The 18937-nt window shown below is 38.0% G+C and overlaps 2 protein-coding genes across 3 annotated transcripts; one reads left to right on the forward strand and one right to left on the reverse strand.

The window, feature by feature from the left end:
• Positions 1 to 1587: 1587 nt before the first annotated feature.
• On the reverse strand, positions 1588 to 2381 carry LOC148703298 (uncharacterized). The gene is made up of 2 exons (XM_088722922.1): positions 2287 to 2381; positions 1588 to 2239 (listed from the first exon to the last, which is right to left on the reverse strand). The coding sequence occupies exons 1-2, from the start codon at positions 2379 to 2381 to the stop codon at positions 1588 to 1590; spliced, it is 747 nt and encodes a 248-aa protein (XP_088579048.1).
• A 293-nt stretch (positions 2382 to 2674) lies between these two features.
• Positions 2675 to 18927, forward strand: LOC103720559 (T-complex protein 1 subunit theta-like). 2 transcript variants are annotated; one of them, XR_015986827.1, is made up of 14 exons: positions 2675 to 2783; positions 2865 to 3106; positions 4035 to 4297; positions 4391 to 4537; positions 4615 to 4776; positions 7274 to 7351; positions 13159 to 13292; positions 15381 to 15453; positions 15554 to 15631; positions 15740 to 15862; positions 16021 to 16115; positions 16948 to 17157; positions 18301 to 18416; positions 18556 to 18927. XR_015986827.1 is itself a non-coding variant. In XM_039129546.2 (14 exons), the coding sequence occupies exons 2-14, from the start codon at positions 2959 to 2961 to the stop codon at positions 18619 to 18621; spliced, it is 1635 nt and encodes a 544-aa protein (XP_038985474.1). In that variant the 5' UTR covers positions 2675 to 2783; positions 2865 to 2958; the 3' UTR covers positions 18622 to 18927. The 2 variants fall into 2 exon arrangements, 1 of the variants encoding a protein (XP_038985474.1); XM_039129546.2 differs by having other exon boundaries at positions 18359 to 18416.
• Positions 18928 to 18937: the final 10 nt, after the last annotated feature.

The raw sequence follows: 18937 nt of genomic DNA on the forward strand, positions 1-18937 counted from the left end.
ATTGAGTGATCATTTAGCTTGAGATCACATTCCACTTGTTCCTCATCCTGTTTGGTATATCTATTTAGCTTGAGATCTGATCATTTAGACGTTCATTTAGCTTTGACGAAAACCTACGCGTTGCAATCCGAATACAGTGCAAAAGCGTATCCAGTGGCCCCTACACGTTGAGATCGGACTGGCACTCTCACACAACCCGTCTAATCTTGAGTCACACCTCTCCCCAGTGTTGGTGGACTCTCTTTCCCAAGGTAAAGGCCAATGGTATTATAAACTTGGAAAATAAGGATTGAGTTGCACCATATATTAAAGAATATACAATAATGATGTATTTGGTGAATCAAATACATGGTCCAATAACGAACCGAACTATTTTAACATAACATTTTAATTAGTTGATAATATTAGCTGAATATTTTTTGATGGACTCTCTTCCCCAAGGTAAAGGCCAATGTTGATGGACTCTCTTCCCAAGGTAAAGGCCAATGGTGGTGGACTTTTAAGCTCTTTTTAGCGAACCTAACACTCGTTATGTCCCACTTGGTTCCTCATCATGTCTGGATGTAAGGTAACCATTCATTTAGCTATCACGGTACCTTAATGGATGCGAATCCTTCTAAGTACTGTGTGAACGGAGATGGATCATTTAGCTTGAGATCAGAATTCACTTGATTCCTCATCCTGTTTGGTTTATCTATTTAGCTTGAGATATGATTAATTATTTAGGCGTTCATTTTAATTAGCTTTGACGAAAACCTACACGTTGAAATCCGAATGCAGTGAGAAGCGTTTCCAGTGCCCTCTACACGTTGATTGTTATTGGAAGAAGACCCGGTGCATTCCGCACTCTCCACATGCAGCCTGTCCGTCTTGTTCCCTCTGTGAATCTTAAGTCCACCTGCCCCCAGGGTTGGTGGATTATCTTCCCCAAGTTAAGGGCCAATGTTGGTGGGCTCTCACGCTCTTTTGACTGGGCTTTCAGCGTCGTGACATCGAGAAATTATAGCCTGCATCATTCATATCAGCGGTGCACTAGAGAAACAAACCGTCTGCCCTCGTGCTAATGTAAAGCATCTAGTGGACTTTAATTGTAGCTATGTATGAGAACGATAGATATCTGGGTTAGAATATGCTAATGCATGAGCATGCCTTTTTTTAATATTTAAATCTACATCATATCTGTGCCTCTTATCTTTATGTTTTGTATGTACGGTAATCTCTTTTAAAATAAAAATAATAAAGGTCGGTTTGACAAAATCCTGCCGAATCCACCGGCAAAAAGGGCCGCCATCGGCCAATCTCAAGATCTTTCGGTTTGGCTTTTAATCTTCTGTTGTTAAGAAATTATATTCTGCACCACGTGCACCACGCCTGCGGTGCACTAGAAAATCATAACTGCAAGGGGCGTAGGGTAGCAATATAAGATGAGCGCATAATGCATGAGGTTTATAGAAATCGAGATGCATGATTGATACAGTGCACCACCATACACGTGGTGCCCGATATAACATATTTCCGTCTTTTTTTTTTTTTTTTTTGGTGAAAACGGCAATTTATATAGCTCTAACGTGAGTACATCCTGCCAAGTCAAAAGAAAGTAAAGAGTACAATGGGAGCGGAAGCTCTGCTATATATGGACGTCCACAAGAACTCCCCGGAATGTCGTGCAACATAGGAGGCGACCCAGTCTGTAGCCCTGTTTGCCTTCCGAAAAGTATGCGCAACCTGATGCTCGCCCAACTCAACAACCAACCTGCGTGTGTCGCGTATCAGTGGATGACCATCCCTATACCTGTCTGCACGCCGTATCCACTCGATCACCGTCGATGAATCTCCCTCGATGTACACCCGCTCGGCACCGAGCACCCGCCTCGTATATGATATCACTTCCCAAGTAGTCCGAAGCTCTGCCCCAACTACGGTAAGACCTGGTGCATGACGACCCCCTTCTGCAACCAGGCTGCCACGATGGTCTCTGATCACAAATCCAACCCCTCCTGACCTCCCATCCGCCGCCACACTACCATCAAAGTTCACCTCGAGAAAACCAGAGGTTGGGGGCACCCAAGAAACAAAAGTAAACCTGGGCGTTGTAACAGCGAAGCGAGTACCCCATATGTCCCCGGCCGTCCCAAGAGAACACATAGCAGCGCATGAGATCACCTCTCCAGCCTGAAGCACTGCTCTAACCACCACCAACCTCGGCGAGGACCTCCTGCCCTCAAACAAGCCCGCATTCCTGTCCAACCAGATGTGGTAGGCCAGATATGCTCTAAGAACCCTTGCCTCAACAGAGCCGCCGGAATGAATCTTTCAACAACTGCAGCAGATCCTGTATCGACACCACCAACTGGGGAAGAGAGACAAGAGACCTCCTCCATATCTCTCTAGCCCTCTACCGCCCCACTAATGTAACAAATGGCTAAGCATCTAGTAGATTTTAATTGTAACGTTGGATGGTTATGTAAGGAGGGTTGGCTTTGGAGTCCGAGTTAAAACAGATGGCCATGGAAGTGCCATTGTGTGATTGTGTCTTGCACCAGAGAAGAAATTAAGCTAACAAGTTACTGGCTTGACCAGCACAGATGCCAAAATTAAACCCTCGGGTCTGGACCGGGTTCGGGTGGCTCGAACCCAATGAGTGTAGATCCTTCCGCATCACAATGTGTATATCACGTGATGGCTGCAATTTTTTTGTTTTTTGTTTTTTTTTACACTTAAACCCCTCCTTCGTCCCTCAACTTACCTAATAGCTTTCGGTTCTAGAGTGGGTTTGGGACCTTGTAGGATTTCTCATCTCTCGCTTCTTTCTCCAGGGTTCTCCTTCCCTTCCTTCGCTTCTGATTGTGGGCTCCTGATTCTAGGGTTTCGATCACAGCCGCTCGAGGGATTCTAGGTTTGCTTCTCCTTCGTCTCGAGTCGATTTGATTGGATTCCTGTGGGGGAGTGGACGGCAAGATGGTGTTCCAGATGCAGCCGTACGGGATCCAGGCGATGCTCAAGGAAGGGCACAAGCACTTGTCGGGGCTCGACGAGGCGGTGGTCAAGAACATCGATGCTTGCAAGCAGCTCTCGGTCATCACTCGCACCTCCCTCGGCCCCAATGGTGAGGGTCTCCACCGCTTAAAATCTCATTAAATGTTAAATTTTCTTGGCCCAAGATTTGATCTTTTAGGGATTTGTTTGGGGTTTCGAGGTCGCATTGTTACTTTCATAGTGATTCTATGAGTGCATTGTACTTGTTCTGTGATGAGGTTTCACTTTTGTCGTGGTGTAATCTGCACGGTTTCTGTTGTCTTTAATCACTTGCAGATATGAAAGTAAATCTAAAGAGAATCGAGTTCCAAATAATGTAAAGTTATATTTTTTTTTAAAAAAAAATCTTTTCAAGTTGTTGGGCGCATGCATTTGTAAACCTGAGTAGATGCTGGAAGCTTTATTTTTTGGGTTTGTATATATTCTATTTCCAGCATTTCTTGTGGAACTTACTTGAGCTTCGGACGAAGGCAGCTTATATGATTTTTGCTTTTTTTTTTTGAAGATTGTCTAGTGAACGAATACTGTTGTACTTGATTTGATACCTCAGAAGCTTGTCTTTTCTCTTAATTTTTGGGTTGGGTTTGCTGGTGGAGGGAATGGTTTATTATTGATGAAAAATGTTTCTTCTTTATTTATTTCCGGATCTTTACTATCCAATTCAAGAATTTCTTATGGAATTTATTTGGCTTCTACATGCTTAACTTTGCTTTAGAGTAACTTATTGCTTCCTGTTTTGCTGGAAAATTGGGAAGAAAGCTGGTAGTTTTGGTGGTTTAGTGATATTTCATGTGTTGTTTTCTTGAATTTTTGCATGACATGCAGAGCAGAAAATTTTGAAGACTATTTTGAGTTTTCCCAAATTTCATGAATGGTTTCATCCTTGGTGTGGATGCACGTGTATAATGGTGTTCTGTGATTATTGCTGGCCTGATTATGGATGTACTATGAGTTGGGTTTATGGTTGTATCCATTAATTTTTTTAATAATTTATCCAGGCATGAATAAAATGGTTATCAATCATCTGGACAAGCTATTTGTAACAAATGATGCTGCCACTATCGTGAATGAGCTAGAGGTCCAGCATCCTGCTGCCAGGATTTTGGTGCTGGCAGGAAAGGCCCAACAAGAGGAGATTGGTGATGGAGCTAATCTTACAATTTCTTTTGCTGGTGAACTCCTTCAAAATGCGGAGGAGCTTATCAGGATGGGGCTGCATCCCAGTGAAATAATTAGTGGCTATACAAAAGCGATCAATAAGGTTCTTGCTGCTTTTGTGAAATGTTAATGCTGTTAATTCAATATATCTAAGAACCGTGGTGCTCATATGTGCATTTTATATCTTAATGCTCAGACGGTGAAATTATTAGATGGGTTGGTTGAGAAAGGATCAGAAACCATGGATGTGAGAAACAAAGATGAAGTATTTTCTCGAATGAAAGCTGCTGTTGCTAGCAAGCAGTTTGGGCAAGAAGGTATTTTGTGTCCTCTTATTGCTGATGTGAGTACCTCAACACCTGAGCTCATCCATTATTTTGTTGGTTTTATCATTATTATGAATGACATGTTGCATGTCAGGCATGCATCCAAGTCTGTCCAAAAAATCCCGCAAACTTTAATGTAGATAATGTTCGAGTTGCAAAGCTGCTTGGAGGTGGCTTGCACAATTGTACGGTTGTTCGTGGGATGGTCTTAAAAAATGATGCCATCGGAAGTATAAAGAGAATGGAAAAGGCAAAGGTAAATAGTATAATTGTTTCTTAATTAATTTTGCCTTTTTTGGGTCTTTTGATGTTACACATATAGCACCTCTCGAAATGTGGTTTATTTTCTGGTGATATTTGGTCTAAGATCATACCATGGGCATGGGTGGCAAACACGACAATTACTATTCATTTCTGTCGCTTCATCATTTTCTTTTCTAGAGTAATTGATTAAAATGCTTTAATATCTCCATTTGATTATGTAAACCTTGAGGTGTACATAACATCCTAAAACTACATAACTTTGTTATTTTAGAGTGCAAGACATGTAAAAATTTATGAGATCATCTCTTCATTTCTGTTTCTTATTGAAACAATCAAAACCTAATGCTCTTGTCATAGTGATGCAGATAATGTGTTGTTATGTAGAAATTTACCTGTCAACCTTAAGGGGTTTTTTTTTGTTGGCCTTTTTTGGGAGAGCCTGGCTTTGAGTTGTCAGTGTAGGTGAGCTCCAAAAAAGCCTTTTTGTAAAGGATGGGACGAAACCCTGCTGTCCTGACTCATTATAGGGTTCCATGCATGCAATGCAGGTGCAGGGAAGAATCCCTATGGAGCCTGAGTCTAGCTATAGATAAAAAGATAAAGCTATTACTTCTATTTTTCCATGCTACTTAGGGAAAACATGAAACTAAATAATAAAAAAAATACGATCTAGCATGTTTTGTTGATTTTAAGTAGTAGGCTTTGAAGTCCAGCATGCACTAGACTCTTGACCTTATTTTAGTATGGCATGGGAGGCCTCAAAGCCTAGCATGCATGTGGTGGACTTCAAGGCTTTCCTATCAGACATATATATGAGTTGCACTACATGCTTTATGTTAACTCCTTGAAAAATGATTGATCATTCAAAATCAATGATAGTTTATCTAAATTCAAGATTCAAACCATTGAACATGTTCCATGCTATAAAAAAAGCCTACAATTCAAAATTCTTGTGTTTTGGTGTTTTCTGATCTAATCATCAAGTTGGCGTCAAAGTGGATGGTTTAAATGGCATGATATTGTGTTTTACTATGATCAAATCATCAAAACCTAGTGGATTTAAATATAGCTGTTTTAGCATATGTAGATTATTATTTCAACTTGATGCATAGGTTAGAGAATTCAGAAATATGAATTTTTAATTTTAGGCAATTTTTTTTAGTATAGATTATGGTCAATAATTTGGATCTACAATTTGGATGAGCTATCATTAATTTTAAAATCGTTATGTCCTTTTTACAAGGAATTAACCTAAAGTGTATAGTCCAACTCTATATGTGTATGCATATGTATGTATATATGTATATAAATCTATATTATATATATATGCATATGTGCATATAAAGATATGATCTGGTTCATTCTTATGGTAATTGAGTTCTTTTTTTGATAAAATGGTATTTGAGTTCTTTAGTTGGTCTTGACATGCTAGTATGTGATATTAACAACTGTTTGCTACAAAAACATGCCTCCTTAATAATCATTGTCGCATTTGGTAGTCGTTGAGCGGGAAAATTGGGTCTGAATTGTTCAAGATGTTATAGATATTTGCTTGAAAAGATGCAAGCATCAATTCAAAAGCATTATTTTCCTCTCTTTGAGGGAACTTGGTCTCCTAGGGTACAAAGAGAAGTATATATTGCATTCTTGTTGCTTGACATGCCCACCTACTGTTGAGGTAATGGTGGCAATTTTTGACCTGGCCCATTTACCCGATCGACCTGCCTAACCAGACTGTTGGGTTTGTGGGCTAGGTACTGGTTGGTCAATCTGTACTCACCAGCAGGTTGTATCGGGTTTGGATCAGGGCCCTTGAACCTATTGCATGTCTGTTTTTCCTTTTATTGGTTTCCTATGACATAAGTAAGAATTAGATTACAAGCTCTGACATGTAATGCTTAATTGCACACTTCAGGGTTGTGCAGTATGTGTTTCTTAGCAAGTTAACTTTACATAGTCCAATTGTATGTATTTGTATCTGTTTTATGCTTTACTTGTGGTTAGGTGTTGTGCATGTTGTCATATCCTTTTGTACCAAGCCTGTTATCTCTATTGGAGCACTAGTTCATTATCTTAGCATAAAAAATGGGATATCCTACTTAACCTACGAGACTAGATATAGTTAAATGGGAATCTAGGAATCTAGCAGTTTAATAACCATGAGACTACAAGTTAACTACCATAGTTCGCCGTACTGGCTAGCACCGGATGGTATGGGGCATACCGTACTGTACCAATTCGGTATCGGTATCCGGTATGGGTGGTGTACCAACATTCAGTAACCAAAAAGATTCCGTACCGTACCATACCATACCAATATAGTGATAGTGTGGCACCAGTACGGAGTTCGGTACCAAGATAGCGAACCTTGATAACTACCTTCTCTTTAATCCTCTGACATTGTTTTCTGATATTTAAAGCATTTATTCAACTTCTTTTGGTGCTTAGTCTGCTTACATAATCATTTTAATGATGCATTCTTTTTGTAGATTGTGGTGTTTGCTGGAGGTGTTGATACATCTGCAACTGAAACAAAGGGAACTGTTTTGATTCATAATGCTGAACAGGTAGTATTTTGACCAAGGATTTAAATACCAAATCTTGCTGCTTCATACTGGGCATAACATACCAGACATGTAAAGAATTGAAACATGGTATTCCCCTTGTACCAAGTGTCAGTGATGTGATGTAATGTATTGGCTCTTGGTACTGCCTATATGGGTATTGTTGTTCTCCCATTTCTATATTTTTTCAGTTTTTTTTCACTTTTAAAAGGTGTAAGAAAAGTTTTTAAGTACTACATGCGTATTATGGGTCAACCAGCACTGATGTAGTCACATTTGTTTGTTGTAAATTGCCTCTCAAAACTTTGGAAAGTCTTAGACGGGTGTTCTTAAATACCATTGGTGATTCTATCTAGATACTTAAATCTCAATTTTTCTTTGTTATTGTCTGTTATTGCAAGTTGCAAATGACCCATTTAACTTGGTGCTTTCTTTAATAAATAAGCAATTATCTATTATCTAGCTTAGATTTTTTGAGGTAGTAACAAATTGAGATGTGAAATTGCATAATATTGATTATTCCAAGCGAAAAACTAAACTATTTACTAACTAATATTTTATATCACAAAGCAACAATATTCGTGTATTGATGCTCTATCAGGCTATACATGTTGATACTCTATGATATGATATTATCATTGGTATAGTAAGGCATGCCAATATAGGTAGACAACATATTAAAAAGCCAATATATATTACAATCGATCAATTTCCTATTGTTAGAAAATTTAAACATCATATCGTATTCTTTTGTGTGCCTAATATGAGAATGCTCATTCATATTGTACATATCGTAGATGCATACCTTGTCAACAGGTTATCGGCATGATATAGGGGTGTTTACCTTCATACCATGCTAATGCGTATGATCGTGTCAAGTGCATTGCTTAATACTCCTAGATATGTTGGTGTGATATCTCAACTATACTAGTTCCCCCATGTACCAATGTTGACACATGTACATGTGCGGATGTGCATAACATGTTAGCAAAACCAGTTAACCTTGCTTTTGAGAAATCTAAGAAGCCAAAGGCAGAGGGAGAAGGAGGGGTTGGGGGGGGGGGGGTAGAAAGAAAAAGGTTCAAAGGGTGAAGGGGCGGGTGTTAAAGTGGGAGGACGTTGGCCATTGGTGGGATGTGTTAACTTACCAAGCATAGAGTTCAAGGGTACATGGAGGAGGCTTGCTGTAGACATGGTATCTCGGAGGTAGCATGGCACTTGAGCGGGTTACTGCAAGAGATTGGGCATGTGACGAAGGAGAGGTGTTTAATCTGGGCATTGAAAAATGGATTTCTTTTTTCATTGGAAAGTCCTTGGGTTAGTTTCATTCCACTGAATCTCCTCAGGATAAGAAACTTAGTTCTTCTCCTTAACTTAAAAAATGGGGAAATGAGAGATACCAAGTATAGTTACAAGCAGTTTCGATTGCATATTCTGCTAATAGATGAGCAAAATTGTTGGTTATCGAAGGAGCTCAGATGATGGAAAATGGGGAAGGGGGATTGGTGTGGTTTAAGGGTTATTGTGATTAACGAGGGATAGACCATTGGTGGGGCTCCAAGTTAATGCCTGGTAAGTGAGGCATAGATATCTTCATGAAAACTACTAGTCTAGCATTGCGTTTCTTCATTAAGGAGCATTATATGGATGGTTGTCATCCATCAGCAAGATTCCCTTGCTGTGGGTTACAAGCTCATTTTCATACTAAATGTGGAGTATGGCTTTTATGCTAAGTGAGTATATTCACTCAAAAAGACTGTACATGCAATATGGAATTATGCCCAAGTTGCAGTTGTCTGCCCAATTTTATGATCCTTTTTAGATGGCTCCTTGTATCCCAAAATTTGGGGGTAGGGTGTGTCCAACTCCTAGACACACCCATAACCAATGGTTGTAGCTGAACCCACGTAACATGCATGATAGCATATGCTTTTTTCATAATTTAAACCAATGTTTCAAATATAAGGACTTGTTTGGATATTCCTACGGGATTGGGCTGAAAATTCTATAGGAATCATGCCTATTGGCCTATCTAGCTTGCATCTTTAGAGGGCCTACCCAAATTCTAGCTTTTGGGCTGTAGGAAGAAAAAAAGACCTCAAATCAAGATCCGCCGTACCGGGTCCGGTAGGCGTACCGGTTGCCTACCGGACCGGTACCATTCCGGTTCGTACCGAAATCGGACGGTACGAACCGGAAAGCTCTTCCCCGCCGGAGCCGGGGAAGACGAAGAGAAAAAGAGAGAGCGCGGGGAAGAGAGGGAGGGAGAGCACCTTCGGCCGCCATCGAAGAGCCGCGGAGGGGCGTCGGAGGCCGGCGGGGGGCGAGGGAACCCGCGGGGGCGCGGCGGAGGCCGAGGTTTTTAATTTCGAAATAGTGGACGCGGTTGCGGCCTCGGCCTCCGCCGCGCCCCCGCGGGTTCCCCCGCCCCCTGCCGGCCTCCGACGCCCCTCCGCGGCTCTCCGATGGCGACCGAAGGTGCTCTCCCTCCCTCTCTTCCCTGCGCTCTCTCTTTTTCTCTTTGTCTTCTTCGTCTCCGGCACGGAACCGGCCTGTACCGGTTTTCACGGCTCCGGTGTACCGGTAGCTGGCCGGACCGGTTTGTACCGGCCCGTACTGGCCGGTTCGGCATACCATGCCTCAAATGGTTGAAGAGGGTCTATTTAGCTTGCATCTTCAAAGTCTTTTTTTTTCTTCCCATGGGATTTAGGCTAGGAGGTGTTTGGTTGATAGAGCCATGCTTAAATGGGCCACCCAATCCGCGAAACCTGTAGGATTTTCAGCCTAATCTTATAAGAATAACCAAATAGATCTGTTTGGAAAATCCAGCATGATTGGGTCAAATTTTCTATTAGATTCATATAGTTGGCAGTCTATTTGGTTAGAGCCCATATAAACACATACCTCCCTCAGCCTGAATCCTGTGGGAGGGAAAAAAAGACATCCATGGCTCTTTTTTTTCTTCTTGCAATCCAACAAGCCCACAAATGGGATTTAGGCTAAGATTAGGATTTTAGAAGAATAAGAGTTGGGAAGGCCAATAGGCCGGATTCTTGTAGGAAATCCCGCCCAATTTTGCTAGATTTACCAAATAGGCCCTAAATAACCAGGAATTCCTGCAGTTATGTCTCTTCTATTTTTGATCAAGAATTCAAGACCCAGTCTATAGAGAAAGTGAGATAAGTGATACAAAAGTAGTCATTTCTACATCAAACACTAGTAGTATATGAGATTTTCATAATATCCACAGCATGTGTACAACAGTTATTATGTTGTTAAGGTTTCAATGTATGTAATTCCCCACGTAACATTTCTACGATAGATTTTGAGCTTAGTTGCATTCTTATATGTAAAATAGTTGTTAAATTTAAATTAGTATTAACTTGCAATGCACTTGTGAAATTGCAATCATCACTGATTTTTAGGATGCTTTTTGATCCTAAGTTTATGTAAACTAGTTACAAACTATATTTATTTGTTGAAAACAGTCTGTGAACTTGTATTAAGAAATTAAAAAAAATAGTTGTTAAAGAAATGAGTAATATAACATATATTCTCATGCACATGCTTAAAATCTTTTAATCCAAATCAAAAAGACTTAAAAAATCTGGATCTCATCCTTGGATAAGGGAAGTTATGATCGCAAAATTGGGATCCATATCATCAATCTTGTAGTCCCATGGATCATAAGATTCAAATTGAACATTTTATTTGCATATTAAACCATGCAGAATCCTATTTCTTTAGTTTAATTAGAATATTTGTCTTTTAGAATCATTTATTTATTACGAATAAGCCTCAGGTTTTGAACTTCTAAAATGCAAAAAAAAAAAAAAATTAGAATTCATGGATTTAAATGCAAGAGGCAAATCTGTCTTTTTTGTAACCATCTGTTACAACTATTTAAATTTTGTTAATATTCTACCTAAAACAATAATTGAACAATTTTTTTGCAGTGGAAGCATATAAATATCTTGAATTACTGAACATGATGTTTTTTTCATTAGACGTGCTATAAAATTGGCTTCTGGTGAAGAAACTATATTTCAATAGGCATGACCTTTCATTCTTCAGTCACCTATATTTCAATTAACTCGCTTTTTTAAATTTCACATTTCTTTAATAGTTGTATATTTTTTGTTTTTTGAAGGAACTTGGTAAAATCTCATGATCCAAGATTTGATCCTTGATCCAATTAGATACAATTTAAGAGCTCATCCTGACCCTAAGAACATTTTTTCATGTTCAACACTGTAATGTGTCAGCCTTGATCAGCACTGTAACGAGACATGATAGTTTTGTCCTTGTTTCTGGAACTACAAAATTTTAATTTGTAATTGCAATAGTAAAGAAAAATCTCTCATGGACTATACAACCCACTTGCATCACCAATAATTCTTTTGAATAATATATAAATTCCGATTAATTAAAAGTAATTTTTTGTGTAAATCAAGAAAGCCCATTGATTTGCTGGATTATCTGGGGTTAGATGAATAAATACTATGTTCTATTAAATAAATAGTTTGTATCTTGTGTTACAAGTGTGATCTCAGCATGATAAAAGCTTCAATTGCAGAGGAAATACATTGTCAGTCAATTTAACTATTTGTGCGGTTGCCAAATATAGTAGTATGCTTATTTGAATATAAGTTGTCACGTTCACGTGTTCTGCCTTTTTCCTTGGACACTAAAAAAAGGGAATCTTATTAGATCTTTGGTTCATGCTTATGAAATTTTAATGCTATATCTTTTCCATTCACGATAAATTTCTTCTTTTTGTCTGACTGCCAAGCTGTTTCGCGTGCAGTTTTCCTTTTTTTGAAAAAAGTAAATACCCGCAAACCAATGATGTGTGCTATTTTTTTTTAATAGTATGTTTTTTTTCTGTATAACCTCTCCGCACCAACCCCTTTCATTTCCAACTTCTCTGCTTGGTTCATCTCTCCCTTCTCTGACTATTTCAAACTTGATCTAATGCAATCTGGTCAGTTCGTCTCCTCCCCACATTAATGGACCAGACTTGTGACTGCTGCAGTTGTTGTCAGCAGGGTATGTGGCACTCCACGAGTTGAGTAGTGCTGAGCCAGGAGATCGCTCTCGTCTTCTTCTCCTTCTTTCTCCATGGCCATGCCCTACATTTTTCCCTTTGACCCTTCTTATCATTTCTCCTTCTTCCTTCCAAAGGAGTGTTTATTGTATGCTGGTCAATTTCCGGACTGATCTAAATAGAAATCCAATATGGTTAATGGCAAGATCCAGATAATGATGCTTTTTCTGTTCTTTATTTGATTTTGGTAAATATGAATCAAAACAAGTTGAGAGGTTTAATGATTCTTGTAATGCGTTGCTTGTCATGACAATTTGAGAACTTTAGTATTCAGTCATTTTGTGCGATTTATTTTTGCTATGGTGATAGGAATTAAAGATTTTAATGTGCTTGTAATTGTTTTTATGGAGATCATCTCTGCATGTGAATATTTATGTTTCTGCTTATTTAACATGTTTTTCTAGGTTCTGCTATAAAAAGTTGGAAAATGACAATGACTACCAAACATGAATCTTTTGCCAGAAGTTTAGGAAAAGAAGAAACATGTGTTTTTGGTTTCATTTTTTAGAAAACAGAAAAATGACAACAATGCCAAACATAAACCTAGTTTCTAAGTTCCAAGGTTTAAAAAGTAAGCATTTTTTTTCTCAAAATAGTTGCATATAACCATTGGACATGTGACAATTGGATGATGATGATGGTGGTGTTCGTGGTTGGTAAGTGATAACCTGACCTTGATGGAAAATATGAATGCTGTTTGCAGCTAGAAAATTATGCAAAAACTGAAGAAGCCAAAGTCGAGGAGCTCATTAAAGCAGTTGCTGACTCAGGTGCTAAGGTGGTCGTCAGTGGAGCTGCAGTTGGAGACATGGCATTGCATTTTTGTGAGCGCTACAAGTAAATGAGCTCTTCTTCTCATACTAAATGTCATTTATACCTTACTAGCATACAATTTTGATGGAACTATCTCTTGGATGAGCAGTGTTATCTAATTTCTATAGAATAAAATTTATTTTTTTAAAAGAATTTTCCCTTCTGTTTCTTGCATTTCTTTTTTCTTTTTATATCAATCTGGTGATTAATCTCAATACATGGACTACTGTGGCAGAAATATGTTCCGATCGTTTTTACTTCTTAAAATTCATGTAAGTCCTACATATAGCTAGTAGTCTAGTGCCAATATACATTGGTTTGTCTTATTTTCATTATTCAGCTGAGACCTGTATGCTTTAAGGTTGTATTTTCTTGAGTGCCAGGGAAGTTTATTCTGCTATTATATTTGGCCTTGGAATATGATTTTTCATTTTTAGTTCCTTGTCATTGTATGAGGTTGATCAATTACTATGTGGGTTTGTGTGGGTTTAGTGTATTTCCCATCTCTTTCTCTCTTCCCCCCTTTTCCTCTCTCTTGGTACATCATTTTGATCCCAGGTTTTCAATTTCTTCGTCATTTCTTGCCTGATCCTATTTCATTAACTTTCGATATTTATGCCTTTCATACCTATGTTTGAATGCTTGTTTGCATTTGCAAATGAGAATTTCTACATTGTAATCTAATTGATAGCAAGGTTCAGAAACTTGATTTTAGTTTCAGTTTCGTTTGAGCCTGGCCAAATGAATTTTTTCAGTGTAGATGGTTTTGACAGTTAACTTTAGTTTTGGCACACCAGTCCCAGAGATTATAGAAAATCCCAATGTCATGAGAGTTTTGGGAAATATAAATGTTAAAACAAGCAAAAAAATAAATTAATATTTGTTTTGGAGCATATTGTGTTATCTGGGATCTTTTGGTATATCACAATTGTATCTTCTTCTGTGAAATGATCAAAGGGTTGCACTTATTTAAAAATAAAATGCTCGAATAAACCTTTCACATTGTTTGTGGCAACTTAAAAGTTTGACAATCTACATAATTGGGTTTTGTGCTTTGGGTTACACTATTTAAAACAAGTTTCTTGTCAAAATCTCTTGATATCCTTGTCTCAAAAACATCTTTAAATTGGAATCTTGATTTTGGCAATAATGCTTCTTGGAATTCAGAGAAATGAGGAAATGACAAAATTAGCACAAACTCCTATATCTAAATTATATTTAGCATGTTAGTTTCAGCATAAACTCGGAATCAAGCCTGCTTTAAGATCAGTTAAGCCCAAGACTGAAAGGTCATGATCTCAATTTCCAATTTTCTGCTGAAAGTTTAAACCATGTTTGTTAGGCTTGTGCATTGTGCATTTTGTTTAGACCTGTGCAAGTATACTTGCATGACTATATTATTGTGAGAATTTTCTTTTTTTCTTTGTGTTAAACGTGGTACTGCGTAGGTGAAAATAACCAAGTAAAACAAAAACAAGAGGGCTAATCTCATCTACATAATCCTATATCTAAATTAAATTTAGCATGTTCGTTTCAGCGTAAACTTGGAAGCAAGCCTGCTTTCAGATCAGTTAAGCTCAAGACTGAAAGGTCATGATCTTAATTTCCAATTTTCTTCTGAAACTAAACCCATGCTTGTTAGGCTTGTGCATTGTGTATTTTGTTTAGACCTGCGCAAGTATACTTGCATGACTATATTATTGTGAGAATTCCCTTTTTTATTTGTGTTAAATGTGGTACTTCATAGGTGAAATTAACAAAGTAAAACAAAAGCAAGAGGCCTAATCTCATCTACATAGATGAGTCAAAGGAATATTTTATCAGAGTTTTATAATGTTTAAAAATCAGTTGTTTATTTTGATTTATGCTTTCCTCAGATTCTTTTGACCTAGATGACTTAAGCAACACAAGGGCCTGCATGAGCTTAGATGGTTTATTTGTGCATATGGAGACATTTTCTCATGCATTTTCCTTTGTATAGTGAGTGTGTGGCTCATATGAGACGTCACTGGAATAGAGCTTTTCTTTTTGGTGCAAAACATCAAAGCTCTGACTTGTAGGTATCTGATGATATATGAAGCCAATGTTACTAATTTCTTCCATCTCTTACAGACTCATGGTTCTAAAAATTAGCTCAAAGTTTGAATTGCGGAGGTTTTGCCGTACAACTGGTGCTGTAGCTCTTGTAAGTTTCTTTCTTACCTGAGAGTCTTTTTCTTTTTTAATTATATAAGTAGATGGTGCTTACTATCACATGTAATACTTTGCTTTGATTATAAACACAGCTGAAACTTAGCCAACCAAATCCTGAAGAGCTGGGATACGCTGACTCTGTTTCAGTGGAAGAAATTGGTGGTGTTCGGGTATTGTTGCCATATCTACAACAGCCATCATCTTTATTAATGTTTTGAAAGTTCTTTTGGTTAGCTTGCTTTCTTAAACATCAATTGTCTCGCCTTTTATTTAAATAGGTGACTATTGTGAAAAATGAAGAAGGTGGAAACTCAGTTTCTACCGTGGTCTTACGAGGTAGTACAGATAGTATATTAGATGACCTTGAAAGGGCTGTTGATGACGGTGCTAATACATACAAGGTGAATCTTGAAATATAATTTCTTTTTATGGTAGGAACTTCAGCATTAAGATAACGAGAAGCAAGGGCATAAGTGATACATCTTATTTGCATTTTTACACGTTATGTAAGTTTGACCTTTTTCACTCCTGCTAACGCAGTCTTTCCATCACTCAACAGGCAATGTGCAGGGACAGTCGCATAGTTCCTGGGGCTGCTGCTACGGAGATAGAGTTGGCAAGAAAGTTGAAAGAATTTTCCCTTAAAGAGACGGGGTATTATTTCTTATTCTGCTCTAATCTTCTTAAATATGCTGAAAGACAATCTGATGGAATGTATAATCTAACAAGTGTTGTTGCTTTTTATTATCCTTTCTTATCAAATGTTTTATTTTGTGTTACTGTCAATATCCTTCTTTGGGATTTCCAAGTTTCCTAGCACTGTAATGTTTGATTTGTAATTATGTATGATAATGATATCTCCAGATTAAATATAATTACTACCAATCGTTAGTTATGTTTATATCATTATGCAAGCCTACACATAGTTTAGAGTAAGGAAATGATGTACCAAAATATGCCTTGAAGGCTTGAACGATGGCATAAGATAAAAGGATTAGGATGGTCTTGGTTTTATAGGATTGTCCTTTGTGCCCTTTAAATGTCTTTTTTATGTTGAAAAGACACCAAAAAATTGTGGTAATAAGATTAACTACTGAATGGGGGAAAAATATCTTGTGATGGATTTCACCTCCATACTCGTCCCTCTCTTTTTGTTTCTCCATTTTCTTTTGCTCCTATTTTGTGTCTTATTCTCTCTCCTGAAATCAAAATCCTGTACCTTTTATGAATGCTTTGTGGGTTAAGGTGGCATCTTGATGCCAATAAATTCTCTCATCCTCCCTCCCTCTGGTGGTGTCTCTCACCTTGGGAAGAGAAGAAAAACCCTCTTTAAAGTTCTTCATATGCAACTTCCAATGCGATAGTTAATTCTGTATTTTTGTTTTGTTTTTTGGCAATGGTTCGCAAAGGCAAGCAGAAAATTTTCACATGCCAGTGGTCCTGAAATTTGTCAATTCATCTAGTAATTTTGATTCTTTTGTTGCAGTTTGGATCAGTATGCAATTGCAAAATTTGCTGAAAGCTTTGAAATGGTACCTAGGACCCTGGCTGAGAATGCTGGGCTGAACACTATGGAGATTATTTCTTCCTTGTATGCTGAACATGCTGCTGGAAACACCAAAGTTGGTATTGACTTGGAAGAAGGTGTCTGCAAGGATGTCTCAACCTTGAATATCTGGGATCTCTATCTCACCAAGTGAGCCTCTTCTCATTGCTTTTGGAGTCATTGAGCATTCTTTTGGTTTGCTGCAGTTGATATCTTGGCTTTCTCCTAATCATGTTTTTTAAAACTTAAAATTTTATGCCATCATGGAACATCTGCTTTTAGCTGTCTGATTAAAACTGCAATTTCTTAGTAGCTTTTTTTTTTTGTTTTCTTTAGTTAATTTAGGATTTACGTGGACACTGCCTAATCAGTTATTGATGCAATCATTTTAGAATAATTTAGATGGTTTTGAATGCATTTCCAGTATTGATTCTTCCGATTGCCACAATGGTGTCAAATTTACTCGGTAAATGTATAACTGGGATTGTCAGATAGATGGCTAAACTAGGTGCATGAGGTGACCGCAAGGAGGCTATCATTGTTAGAGTTTGGTATGTCAAAAGCAATTGACAATTTCATAGACACAGATGTGCTGCTTTTGGAGAAGTGGCAACAAGAAGTCGTTCTTTTAGATGCTTTCGGTGGTGAGACAGAGATTCATTTCTTTCTTATCTAACCATTTGCTGTAGACATGATCAGTTCGGATATTACGAGTGAAATGTGTCTTTGGTTTATCTGAATGAGCTATTCTTTGAGTCAGAAAGAAATCTTGATGGTAGTTATATTCAAAAAATGTGCCCTCTGTGGTAAATGGGAGGCGCTGTCTAGGCATGTGGGCAGGGGAATCCTCGTCTTCTCAAAAAGTGGTTGTTTACCTTGGAAGATATTTCATGTCAGATTTGAGGTTTGCTATCTTCAGCATCTCTTAAATATATAAATGATCCAGAAGTGACCAAGGAAGGCATGAGGGGTACTATTGCTGTGAGTTTGATAAGATTTTTAAGGTAACCGTTGGGCCACATGTATCAATTATATTAAGCTGATGCAAGATACATTTGCTACATACGGATGCTTTTGAAAATAAAAATTTCTTATTCATATTCTCACAGACTTACCTAGAAGGATAATTCCCTACTTATAATTTATATTGGCTCTTCTCTATATATATTCTTTCACAGCAATCGTTTAATTGTTTGATTATTTCACTTTTTTTAATTATGTATATATGGATATATTATGCTTGTATTCTGAGCTATAGCTTTGTGCTTGTACTGAAGTAGAATATTTTTGTAGCTTTAGTACATAGTACTTGGTATAGGCGTCTAGTAAAATTATCCGATCCTTTGGGCAGATTCTTTGCACTCAAATATGCTGCAGATGCTGCTTGTACTGTTCTCCGGGTTGATCAGGTGAGCTCTGTTCCTATTTCAAAGTTTCCTTATGGTATCATTTTCTATATTGCAATTATTGTCTATTCTAACTGCTGCTGTTTCTCCTCCTGCGCCTGCACCATATATATTGATGTTGAAACATATTTTCCTTGGGCAGATTATAATGGCAAAACCAGCAGGCGGCCCAAAGAGAGACCCACCGGCCGGGATGGATGAGGATTAATGATGTGCATATGGGTTGACTAATACCAATTCGCCAGCTATGTAGTAACTGTAAATGGTTTTATGTATTTTAGTAGGTGAGGACGGTAGCAAATTTTGATTCCCATCCAGGGAAACCTGGTACATGAGCAGCTCAACAAGCCAACCACTTGCAATGTCAATGTATTCTGAATCACTTTTAGTCTGATTTTTGCAGTTCTATTTTTCACATTACAATGCTAGATCTTCAAGGTTGGGATACTTCATTCTTTAACACATGCATCAGTTTCGAACGTGAAATTAAGTGATATTATTGGTTTTTTCTCTATTTTTTTTTG

The sequence above is a fragment of the Phoenix dactylifera genome, chromosome 5 (genome assembly GCF_051530095.1).
Source record: "Phoenix dactylifera cultivar Ajwa chromosome 5, Ajwa_hap1_PhDact_Kaust_v1.1, whole genome shotgun sequence".
Classification (NCBI taxonomy): domain Eukaryota; kingdom Viridiplantae; phylum Streptophyta; class Magnoliopsida; order Arecales; family Arecaceae; genus Phoenix; species Phoenix dactylifera.

Excerpts from the sequence above, each read along its gene's own strand:
- LOC148703298 (XM_088722922.1), bottom strand. The coding sequence starts at position 2,381 with ATGGAGGAGGTCTCTTGTCTCTCTTCCCCAGTTGGTGGTGTCGATACA. Across the intron at positions 2,240-2,286 it reads ATTCCGGCGGCTCTGTTGAG|GAATGCGGGCTTGTTTGAGG; the intron begins GCAAGGGTTCTT and ends CTGGTTGGACAG.
- LOC103720559 (XM_039129546.2), top strand. The coding sequence starts at position 2,959 with ATGGTGTTCCAGATGCAGCCGTACGGGATCCAGGCGATGCTCAAGGAA. Across the intron at positions 15,863-16,020 it reads ACGGTGCTAATACATACAAG|GCAATGTGCAGGGACAGTCG; the intron begins GTGAATCTTGAA and ends ATCACTCAACAG. Across the intron at positions 18,417-18,555 it reads CTGTTCTCCGGGTTGATCAG|ATTATAATGGCAAAACCAGC; the intron begins GTGAGCTCTGTT and ends TTCCTTGGGCAG.